The following is a 12,337-nucleotide window of genomic DNA, read 5'->3' as shown; positions in this document are numbered from 1 at the left end:
TTCATCCATCTTTATCCTGCAGTCACGACGCAGTTTCTTCTGTTTCTACTGTTAGGGATATAATATTCTGGACTTTAACAAAGTTCTGTTGCTCTTTGGTTCTCTGAGAAATTTGGGGTAATGAATATTACCTCCCTACCCAACGCCACCTCCAACGCTTACCTCCCCTCTGATGTGGACATCGGGTCAGTTGGAGGCGCAGTCGAAGATTGCAGCGGTCACAGATCAGATGTACACACTGGAACACTTTCCCATGTTGCTTGTCTGTGTTTATTGTGTTATGGTGTGTTGACATCTGTGCATTCCTGTATTATCCTTTTGTGTTACATATTTCGATGTTTTTTTCCTCGCTACCTGGCCTGACCTGTCTCCCCAATGTGATGTTTGTATTGTATGTACGGTCGGCAAGGTCTGTCATCTCGGTTGTGGGCTAAAGACTTGCAACTGACAAATAAAGGCCATCTCATCTCATCATCTCTCATCATAACAGTTAGGCTGTAATGTTTCCTGTATTGCATTAGCATTAAAAAAAAATCAGACGTATCGTATTTGAGATCTGAAAGACTTTTCCTTTGACCTACAACTCTGTGCAGAGTGCAACATTATTTTTTACTCATCGCTGATCCTTATCACAGAGAAATAAAGAGTAAGCAAACATGCCTCAGCAGCCGACGACTTTAAATGCAGTCTTTCTTGGAAAGTATTAATGTGTTAACACAATAATCACATTTGCCACAGTCTGGCATTTTATTAGAAATCTTTTATTGGTGATTTTTTTAATCAATCAATTTGCGGTTGATTAAACATCCTGTTTAATCGACCATCAGGCTTTTGAACCTTGAGTGAAAAGTCCACCACTGGGCAGCCCTGCGTTATGCAGCCCAGAGAAACGACGTCCACATGTGAGGAGAGATACAGAGCTACGTTTTCTGGGGTGACTCCTCCACTGGCTTCTATCAGAAGAGCAGGGAACTCCTCCTTCAGTGCCTGAGCTGTGACTCGGAGCTCCTGCAGGTGAAAGAGGAGAGGTGTAACCATGGAACAAAAACAACAATCAGCCTGGGTTCGTGTTTCTATAATATTCGCCACCTGAGGTTGAAAGTTGTCCAGCATGACGACGTCTGCTCCCGCTCTGGCTGCCTCCCTGCCCTCCTCTGCTGAACGACACTCCACCTCAATCTTACTGCTGAAGCCGCACACCGAGCGGGCAGCTTTCACCGCCTGGGGAGCAAACACGGTTGTGCGTTTGTGTTTGTCTGCTTTTTAGTGAGCACAGCTGACCTGATGACAGCTGTGAGGCCTGAGCTACAGAATCTAGATACAGGAAAGTAAAACAGACAATCTTCCTCTTTGCTTTCCTGTGCAAACAGGATGACTGCTTTCGGTAATCTCATGACCTCTTATCAATCCCAGTGTTTTAAAATAAAATAATTTCAGAACTTTTGTTAAACTATGTTAAAAAATTATGTTAAATCCCATAAAAAGTACACAGAATTTTACATAGATTAATCTAAAAATTCCGTTCAGTAATATTTTTCTGCCTGGACGTAGCATCCTCTCAGATATAACCTTAGAAACAAAATGCAAACACAGGTATACAGACTGATACTAGTCGCTGCTTCCGTCATCTTTCCTCAGTCTTGTGTTCCTGTTATTACTCACACTTCTTGTGATGGATTCTTGTTTTGCTTCCTCTTTCAGGGTTTATTTATTGTTGAATTTCGGTAACAGCAAAAAAATAAATAAAAAAAATCAAACCTTCCTTTTCACGTATTTTTTGCCTGCTTCAGTCCCCTCTCTGCCAACACATGACAGACGTCATCAAAAACAAAGGAAAACATATCTACATGTAATCCTGTTTCTGTTTGCATGTTGCACTGAGTTTTTATGGCCCCTTGACTGTCAAAACCGTTACCTCAAGCTTTTGGTTTTGAATGTCTGAGGTTTGTTGTTGATATAAGGTTCCCTGAGGTGACTGTAAATTTACAAAACAAATCGATGGGGTGTTTTTGCCTTTACTGTATACTTACAGTGAATCCAAATATTTCATTTGAAACAGTGCAGTAGTACTGAAAATGGCATTGGAAGTAGTATTGAAAATATTGATTTTCAAAACCTTTTTAAAAACACAGGAGTAGGTTTTGGATGGATCCATTCTTTCTAAAGCTGGCAGGAGCAGGAACTCTGGTCGCAAAAATAAATCAGACTGTATAGAAGTCTATTAAGAAATAATCATTTTATCACCTCAGTTAATACTTTCCTGGTTTTATGGTCTGAAACTGAAAACATGATTTTTTTATTTTCTTATTTTTGTCAATTTTATAAGTAAATAGAGTAAAATAAAGATAATCCCTAACAAACTCGAATCTTTAGGTCCCACAAACCACTGGGTGATATCATGGTGGCTCCATCTATCTTTTATATACAGTCTATAGACATTTCATGAAGCCCTGCTGTCTCTTGTTGAAGGTTTTTCAGGCTTTAGAATCAGGTCTTAAAAATTCAGGATCCAACATTATCAAAGACATTACTTTCAGTTTGCTGAACTTTATGCTGGAGTTTAGATTACTTAACTTTTATGTACTGATCTTTGGTGCCCACCTCTGAGATACTTCCTGATGCCCACACATGATTGTCCTTTAACATCACCATCCCACTCAAATCCTGTCTGTGCATGGACACGCCGCCAACCAACATGGCATACTTCTCCACCAGACGAAAGCCCGGAGTAGTCTTGCGCGTGCCAGCCACCTCCCCGTGCCAGCCGTGTGCCTTTGCAATAGCCTGGAGCTGAGAGCAGCGGGTGGCAATGCCCGATGCCCGAGCCAGGCAGTTAAGTGCCGGTCGTTCCCCGAGGAGGAGGGAGTTTGCCGGGCCCCTCACCACAGCCGTCAGGGTGACAGCATCTTCACCTGTGGATAAAAGCAGGTAATATAAAAACGGATCTGAATAAAAGTCTATAATTTACTTTGAGAGTAATTTACAAGAAGAAAACTGAATTTTCATTTTATGGAAAAAAACTTTTTTTTTATCCGTTCCCTGTTGAGTGGTTGATGTCATTTCCTGTTTTTATACTTTCAGCAGATATGTTGTTATGCTCTTAACCTTCTTTTACTGTTGTGTTTTGCCTTTTGGCTCCATTGTTGTTTTCCTACCAAAGATAGTTCTATAGTTACAGAAATATTTTGGAATTTTGCTTCCTGAAAAACAAAAAAAGAAGTAAATCTCTTCAGGTATACTGTATGCCCACTTTTTAGTGTGTCTGTGATACAGCTCTACTCCGACATTTTTTACAGTGTTGTATGTTGGAGTAGCAGTTTATCGGCAGCTGAGAGGAAGAGGATGGGTAAACTCATCAGGAAGGCCAGCTCTGTTCTGGGATGCACCCTGGATCCAGTGCAGGTGGTGGGAGACAGAAGGACTCTGGCCAAAATAACATCTCTGATGGACAGAGTCTCCCACCCCATGGATCTAAATGTTGCTGAACTGCAGAGCTCCTTCAGTGACAAACTGCTGCATCCTCGATGCATGAAGGAGCGCTTCCGCAGGTCCTTCCTCCCTGCAGCTGTCAGACTGTACAATCAAAACTGCTCCCAACAAACATAGATGTTTACATCAGTGCTGTAACTTGCACTATTTTATCAACCGAACAACTAGTACTGTTATAACTTGCACATTACTTTTCTCAGTTTATATATACACTAACTTACTGGAAGTTACATGTCTACTTTTCAATGCACAGCTACAATACACAATCTGTACTTTTCTAATTATTCTAAATATTCTTAACTATTTAAACATCTTTCAGTATCCTGCTCTGAACTCTACAACCTGGGTTTGCCACTTATCTGTACTTTAATTTTAATAACTGTACAGTACTCTGCTTTGGTAACTATTTTCCATGATGGAAATATGTAAAAAATGTGTGTGTTTCTGTTCTGTGTCCTGTTCTGTGTGTATGTATGGTTTTTTTGCTGCTGTTACAACCAAATTTCCTCTTGTGAGACAATTAAAGTTCTATTCTATTCTATTCTATTCTATTAGGTTAAATTATTTTCTGTTATATATTTACTGTTGTTGTTCATATTAAACATGGCCAAACTTTCAGATGATGAGTATGTCAGAGTATGCACAATTAATCTCTGTGAGCTGAAGGCTGGTGACTGTTCACTCAGCCTTAGTTATCTTTTTTAACTCTTGGTTCTTTTTGATGTCAAAGAGAGTAATGATCTAATATCACTGTTTCAATCAAACGGCTGGAGATGAGCACAGAAACATTACCCGCCTGCTGTTCAAACTTTCTGTTTAAACATCAGCCAATCAGAGGAAACTTGTCTATGGGTTAAATAGCTTGTTTCAGACAGAGGATCAGCTGAGAGGTCACACCAAGACCCAGTGTAAGATAAATAAGGATTATTTTGAACTGTGAATCATGCAAACATATTCTGGTGTCCAGTAAAAAAAATTATATGGAGATATATGGAGCTGGGAATGAGCAGAAAAAGAACCCTCCAAAAAACTCAAACATGCTCGATAGTGCTGAATTTTTCACACCCACCCATGGCGGTAAATATTCATGTCTTCCACACCTACGTCAACTTTAAGTTTCCTGGGACTTTCTCATTATCAGGGTTTGGGGTTTTTTCTCCCTCAGATCTTTAGCCATTGAATCATCAGAGCTTCAGGGGCCAGAAAGTCTCTAAAAGTAACAAGTGGGGCAATAGAGACGGCAGCAAGTTAGCTTTATGTGGTTTCACACCTTTTCTGTTAGATGTTAAACTGGCTTCTGAAGGCCCATAGAATACATGATAGATTTCCATTTATTATCTGCTATGTGACTCATGCGTTGTTCTTTGCTACTGCAAAGGTCACAAACACAAATTCACAGAAGTTTTCTAGTATTTTACTGCTATGGAAGGAACTATGCAATGCCTACCGATCTCAGCTCCTTCCTGGTAAATCCAGTCCACTGTGCAGCCCACTTCAGTGAACACTGCTGTGAAGAAGGGACACCCAGCTAGGATGCTGTGTGGAGTTTTACACAGCAACCTTGCTTCCACTTCCCGTGAGCCCACACACACTCCTGCAGGATCAAAGTTTGGTGTGTCCTCTGCCAGCCATGCCCGTGCCAGCCGGGTCAGGGTGTGGTGTGGGACCGAGCGCACAGCCAGGTGTTCGCATGGTGGAGACATACTATAAATGAGGAAAAAAGAAAGTGATGAGAAACTTTAGTTACTGGGAATGTTGACATGAAAATGAGAAATGAAAGCTGATCATAAGTCAAAAAGTCAAATATGCTTTATTGTCCTTTAACGACAATATAAATTAATGATATGAGTCAATTCTGAGCATGTAGACAATCTAAATCTTGTTCATTTTTCTTTCTAGTAAAGAATGGTAGTGAAGGAATTATAGAAAATCACAAATAGTGGATATTAAGCTTTATATTGCCATCAAAAACACTCAGAAAGAGAATAGTGCCTGAGAAAACCTTAAGGAACAAAGAAATCTAGTGGCACATATTTTCATCCACATGCAAAACTGAAGATTAATGACTGACACTGTGTGTATGTACACAGGGATACATTTTCATAAACGTCATTTCCATCTTATTTGTAAAGCTGTGTGAACAGCTTTACAAATAAGACAAACTCAGCCACAATGGCTGAGTTTTTATCTCAGCCATTGTGGACTTCTGCCTTCTTTCATTTGCACAGAAAAAAATCAGGAATCAGGTGATGCTTAAACAAACAAGCAAATATTATTTGTTATTTCTGCCCTGAAACTCCAAAGTGAGAGTTTCACTGTGGAGAGATTGTATTTGTCTTATATTAGCTTAGCTTATTATTAGCTTATTATTGTGCAAGATTATTTTAGCTTATTATTAAATGTCTATTAAATTCAGAACTTAATTAAAATGCTTCATCTTTCACACAAAGTTCTACAATCAGGCCTCATCATAGCTTAAATACTTCATATTATATGACAGTAGAGCGCTTCACTCTCACACTGTGGTTCTTCCTCAGGCCCCTCTCCTGTGGAACCAGCTCTCACTTTGCATTCAGGACACAGACGCTCTCTATGATTCAAATCGATATAGGCTCAGACTACTGTAGGACTTCCCATGGTGCAGTGCACATTTTTCCTCTATTCCCCTCTTTATACTCCTCATGGATTTTTACACTTTTACTAAATTTCATTAACGTTTGCTTTCACTCTCCTGAAGTTTGTGTCCTTCTCTCTTTGTATGCTGTCGCTCACCTGTAACTGGGCCCAGCAGATGGCTGCCCCTTCCTGGTGTTGGCCTCTTCCTGTTATATGGGAGTTCTTTCTCTCAACCATTGTCACATTTTTGCTTTCATCGGTATATAATTAAAGTAAGAACTTCATTTAAATGCTATTCATGATGTGAAATTGAGACACTAATTCTAGAAGTGGAGAAGAGGAAATGTGTTTTTCTCGGGGAGGCGGGACAATTTCAGTCTTCAGCTCAGTGAGGTCATTTGTTCTGAAAAAGTTCCGAACAAAGGGTATGGGAGGGGGAAGAGAGATATGGTGAAATCTACAGCTAAAGATCCCGTGTTCACAGCCTTTCAACATAAAGCATCTGGAATCTGGAGATTGGCACTATATAAAAACAAGTAAATTGATTCTAGACATGCGCACTTGCCTGATTCCTGTGCACGTGAATAATTTAGTCATTCAAAAGACACTCATACACTTATACATGATTTTAACGTAAAACTAACGTAAAACACTGCAGGCATGGCAGTGAAAAACAAGAAGTGCTGTTTCATCACTGAAAGGAAATGTGTTGTGTTTTGTAATCTTGTAATCTTTTGTAATCTTGGTTCAGAATTCAGAACTAAAACTAAAAGAAAGACAAAGAAAAAGTCAGGTCAAAGTTCAAAACCAATGAGTCTCTCAGACGTTTGAAACAAGATGAAAGCTGCACCCACGATTACAAGAAATTTTTTATCAAGTTGATTTTAAGTCAGCAGACACATTAATCAAACAAATATTAGTTTAAGGAAGGTATGAATTCAAGTTTAGACAGAATTCTGGCAGATCAGATGATCCTAATGCCACCTCATAAACTTACATCAGATGATAGCATAAAAGATTTAACCTCTGGATGAGGTCCCTGAACAGAGCTGAACTGCTAAATATGAATTACTGCAGGCGAAAATATCCTCTTATTGTGACTGTAGTGGCTCTCACTAACAGATGGGTTTACAAGTAAACAGAAAATATATATGGAACATGTTTTTGTTAATTTTGTCATGGTCCTGCATTTTGAGTTTATTGTTATTATTTTCTAGTTTCTTCTGATTTTGTATTAGTTGTATTAGTTCTTAGGGTTTGGTTCTTGTGTTTAGTGTTTTATTATTCCTACCTGTGTTCTTCTCCCTGTGCTCTGTTCGTGTCCCTGAGTTTGTGTTGTAGAACAGTTTGTGAATTTCCTGTTTTACTTTGAAGGTCTGTGTCTCGTCGTGTCTAATTAGGTTCAGTTGTGTTCCCCTCTGGTGTCTCATTCCCTCGTTACCTGTGTGTATTTATAGTGTGTCCCTGTCTGTGTTCGTTGTCAGCTCGTCAGTGTCATTTGGTAAACCTCCGCGTCTCTCTGCTCCCTATTCTCCGTGTCATCTCGCGTATCATAACGTGTCCGTATGTTTTCATGGTTTGTTCATTAGTTTTTATCCCACTCTGGGTTTTACTTGCTCCCTGTTCCTTATTTCCTGTTTTTGTACTTTGCCATCACTATAAATAAACGCTCACTTGCACCTGAGCCAGTACCTGCATTTTTAGGTCCTTTTCTTACAACACCACATGACTGCTGCCCCAGCCGTGAGAAATTTTGTCATATAAAGAATGATATAAAGAGTTTTTGATGTAAAACAAATTTAAATAGGAACATCTTCAGAAGTAACCAAAACAGGGATACAATAAGACAACATTAAAATAAGAAATGATAAATAATAAAACATAGTACAAGTACTAAAAGGAATTTTAAAGTGTAACTCAATGTAATAAAACACTAAAATGTTAATTTAAAATATTAATTAAAATAGTAATGATCAAAAGTAAAAACTCCTTATTAACCATATTGTTATTAAAACACTAAATATACAGTTGTAATTCACTGTTAAATGCTTCAAAACATGTATGTTTTTTAACATTATCATTCCTTCAATCAAACCTTCACAAAAACATGTTGAGCAGAAAGATGATTACAATCACTGCGTATTCAAAATCTGTTTTATGATTGGAGCAGTGCGATGAAAGTAAATAAAATATAATATATACTTACGTCTTCTTCTCTGTTAGTCACAAAGTAGAAGTGCTGAGCACAGAGAGCCACTGGAAAAATGTTAACGTGGAATTTGACCCCAAGTCCATGTTGGAATGTTTACAAGAGTTAACATCGCAGGCTTTCACAATGATCCTTTTGACCACTGCTGATTTAAAGGTCGCTGAGGTCAGGCTGCATATTTGTAGAAATGACCTGTGATAAATTCAAAGTTTTCAGCCAATACATCCAAAAAACACGCCGAGACTTTTTAGTGTGTTAATAAAATATTACAGGTTAAAGATTCAGTGAATAAGCCACCTGGTCCTATTGTGATTAAAATAGATTAAGCATTGTTCAACTTCTAGTTCTAGTAATTCTAGCATTTCAATAACATTGAACAGAACATGTTTTTTGTTTGTTTGTTTGTTTGTTTTAAGAGCCAAAGAGAAGTGAGTCTGAGCCCCTTTCCTGTGATACGGTTCAACAGTTTCTTTAACTCAAGGAAAACTAGCACAGGAGGGGATGTCAGCGAGTACAGCTGGGAGATTGGACAGGATGGAGGGAGATCTCACCGGGAGAGAGGAGAGTTTCGTTAGACCAGGTGAGACTATTAAAGAGTCCACAAGGCGAGTCATGCAAGGTGAGTGAGGTTCCTCACCTGGATATGTGTGGGAAGGATGATTATAGAGAGCCACTGGTTTGCTTTGGGGTGGTAGATGAGGTCATAGGAGGATGGGCAGGCACACGAGTAGTCACCCACTGGAGGGTTCAACAGGAAATGACTAGCTCAACAGGGACAGATAAAAGATTCTGAGGCCTGAACTGCTTTTCAGAAACTCGTGAAACACCAGAAACCAGAGAGACGAGAACACTGAACTAGAGCGCTTAGAACAGCACAGGAAACCCATTAGGGACTGATTACCACTCTGAAGAGGCAGACACTGGGCCAAGGAGTGGGAACCCTGGGGCTCCTACCTAGACTCAGAGACCGTAAGAAAATGAGGCCAACCAGTGCGGGAACATGGCACACGCTGTATTAATCAGAATTTGTCATTCACACATTAAAAAACTGGTTTCCAAGGTAAAACTTGGAATATGTTTTATATATATCTCTGTGTGGACTGGTTCCTTCTAATCTGCATGCTTCAATTTCTAAAAAACAAAATAATCAAAGAGCTCTTGACTCTCATAGCATTTTACAAATGCTTCCCCCCAAAATTGGCTAAAAAAAAAAAGAAAAAAGTTGAACTATACCACACCTTGTTTTCCTGGAAAAAGAAGGAACTGAAATTGTCAGAGCTGGATACTAATGCAGAGTTTCAACAGAATTAACATTTTTAAAATGCTGTGAGAGCAAAAACATGATGCTCTTTGGACATGCAGGTGTGCAGACTAGAAGGAACCGGCCCAAACAGAGATATATAAAAATAAAAGCAATCGGTGGAAAGAGCCACTTAGCAACTTATAAAGGGTAAAGTTTTATTCATGGCGTCATTACTAGTTAAGGTTAATTGAGTGCTTGCCTCAACAAGGCTCTGACTCTATGCCAGCCTGGCTAAACCATTGCATTTTTTTCTGTTTAGATTTATTGCATCCACATTATACAACTTTTTTGGAATTGGGTTTGTTGTCCTCTTGGTCTTGTGACTGCTCTTAAAGTTGTGTTCACATGTTTGTTGTCTATGAAGCTACAATTGTGATGGTTTATGATTAGAATTGGTCTGTTTTAAAAAGACATTTTAAATATCAAGAAGACTTTAACAAGATGAAGAATTTATATAATAATTAAAAACAAATCAGATATAATTTGACCCCTTAGGTGCATATGAGCCTCCTAAAAGCTTGATGACCTTGGCCAGAGATGTTTTATGTATTTCTGAGAGAGCTGTAAACTAAAAGGGAAAGGTTTAGGTTTTTTTTACTAATCTGCTTCATTTTTTTTTTTACGCAAATGTAAAAAGATTGTTTCCAAGCCTGCATGTTAAACTGTGTTGTTTGTTCTTATTCCTAATTTTGTGATCTTTCTATTCTGTGCCTTGGAAAGATCACTTTGTAAATTAACAGATTTTTATTATTATCAACACCAGAGAGTGGTACAAGGCTGTTGTTCACTCTTTCATTTGCAGTTTTGATTAGATGGAGGTAAAAATACAATTTTCTGCTGAAGTGTTTGTAAAGACAGGGACAAGGAGACCTGCTGTTTTCCCAGAAATCTCCCAAGTGTCTTCTAATCATAGAGCCATTTTTAACCTCACAATTGTGTAGCTGTTACTCCCTAGAAGTGCAGTTGTGAGACAAAGCATTGAACTATTTCTGAATTTCCTCTTACAGGGTTTGCACAATTCTGTGGTCCCTGACTGGATTGAGAATCTACAACGTCTTTTATTATTGTAAAGACTCGTGTATGTTATTTACAAAAAAAAAGAAGAAGAAAGAAAATTTGACCCCACATCTTTGACTTTTGTCATTTTTACACCATAGCTGTGAACTTTTGACATAAACTCATGAATAGTGGTTAACAGCACTGGTGTGTGTATATGTGACCATGGTACATACATTCAGTTTAAATGTCTTTTCTGACTCTTAGAGTGACCACGATTTACAAAATGGACTTTATCTTTATTCAATATGGCCTAAAAATAGTGACTGAGTCCATGAAAGGCTCTTAGAAACACTTAGAAATGTGTTTATTGAAGCCACAGATCAAAGGAGCTGAGGGTTGTTCTCTCATAGGCTTCAATGCACTAAAGAGGCTGATCTGTAATTGGAAACAGGTATGAAGGACAACAGGTGGGATTAATCAGTGTAAGTGATTAATCCGAAAGGAGGTAAACCGAAACCGTGAAGGTTACCACAGTCTAATTTCACAAAGAATTACAACAATAAAACAGGAAGTTGCAAAAATGAAACCCAGCATCATGTGTTTTCTTGTTAAAGACTATTACTCACATTGTTACTCATGAAAATACATTGTATGTATCTTTCGGATTGAACAAACCTAATCTTTCATAAACCTTAGTGTTTACTAGGTTACAGCGTCTTCTTCACATAAAGGCTCTTCATACATAAATGCGGATAGAGAAATATATATTTTTTAAAAAGAAATGACGGGGGGTGAATACGGCTAATCTCCTGTAACCAGATATTGTAACTACTATGTTTAAATGTAACAGAAACTGAGCATTTTTAGAAGTATAATTTGAAAATAAACCTCATACAGTGATGTTTTCATTGCTTATTTGCCAGGTAGGGTCATCCCATTTTTTATTTTTTCTTATTACATAAGATAATGTGATGAGTTAGGAAAGAATCCGCTGTGGTGAAACGCAGCGCTCTGTGACACACAGACAATGAAACAATAGACAACAGATATTTAGAACAAACTTATGTCTGATGAAACATGTCAAAAGCAGATTGTAGATTAAAAATGGCCAGATCGTCCGACTTCCATTTTGGTAGGGATGTGACAGGAGATGGAGACAGTTGCTCCCCTCGACTTTTCCAACTTTTCCATTCCTGTCTCTTTTTTTCAATACATTAGTGTCACACTTCTATACTTTTTGTTCAGTGGAAGTTTTGAGTATTTGCTCAAGTCAACGTGCTGCATTTCTGTAACCCGTACTGTTAGGACACCTGGGTCGTCGACCCAGAGATTCGGGTTTTCATTATTATTGAACTTTGATTTTGATATTATTTATAATTTGTAGTCTTTTGGTTTCTTTGTTAGAGTTCTCTGTCTTATGTTTTATGTCTCTGTGTTCTATAGTTGCTCTGTCTCCCCTGTCTGCTTAGAACCTAAGACTATGTTGTAATATGCTTATTCTATTCCTTTTGGATTTTTTTCATCTTTTTCCTTTCACAACCGTTGCACTGCTGTCTCTTTTATTGTGCTTGTTATAAATGTGTGTATGATCTATTTGGTTAAAAAAAGGCCAGATCAAGGGAAGAGCTAGTGATATATGAAACAGTATCATCAGAGTTAGCAGTGATAATATTGTTTATATGGTAAATAAAAGTGAGAAGGAATCCTTGTGGAACACCTGT

At 38.3% G+C, this 12,337-nt stretch overlaps 1 protein-coding gene across 1 annotated transcript; it reads right to left on the bottom strand.

Annotated features, from left to right (window-relative positions):
• Positions 1–740: 740 nt before the first annotated feature.
• Positions 741–7,493, bottom strand: LOC100708711 (nicotinate-nucleotide pyrophosphorylase [carboxylating]). Its single transcript, XM_005470112.4, has 5 exons — positions 7,397–7,493; positions 4,937–5,193; positions 2,602–2,912; positions 1,090–1,221; positions 741–1,008 (listed from the first exon to the last, which is right to left on the bottom strand). Exons 2-5 carry the CDS (start codon positions 5,190–5,192, stop codon positions 781–783), a joined length of 927 nt encoding a protein of 308 aa, XP_005470169.1. The 5' UTR covers position 5,193; positions 7,397–7,493; the 3' UTR covers positions 741–780.
• Between the last annotated feature and the right edge of the window lie 4,844 nt (positions 7,494–12,337).

This window comes from Oreochromis niloticus, linkage group LG6 (genome assembly GCF_001858045.2).
Source record: "Oreochromis niloticus isolate F11D_XX linkage group LG6, O_niloticus_UMD_NMBU, whole genome shotgun sequence".
NCBI classification, from domain to species: domain Eukaryota; kingdom Metazoa; phylum Chordata; class Actinopteri; order Cichliformes; family Cichlidae; genus Oreochromis; species Oreochromis niloticus.
This window is presented reverse-complemented; position numbering and strand designations above follow the sequence as displayed.

Bases quoted from the DNA above. Each gene is read 5' to 3' on its own strand.
- LOC100708711 (XM_005470112.4), bottom strand. From the start codon at position 5,192: ATGTCTCCACCATGCGAACACCTGGCTGTGCGCTCGGTCCCACACCAC. The intron at 2,913-4,936 runs GTAGGCATTGCA...TTTTATCCACAG, and splicing joins CCAGGAAGGAGCTGAGATCG to GTGAAGATGCTGTCACCCTG. The intron at 1,009-1,089 runs GTGGCGAATATT...TTTCACCTGCAG, and splicing joins TGGACAACTTTCAACCTCAG to GAGCTCCGAGTCACAGCTCA.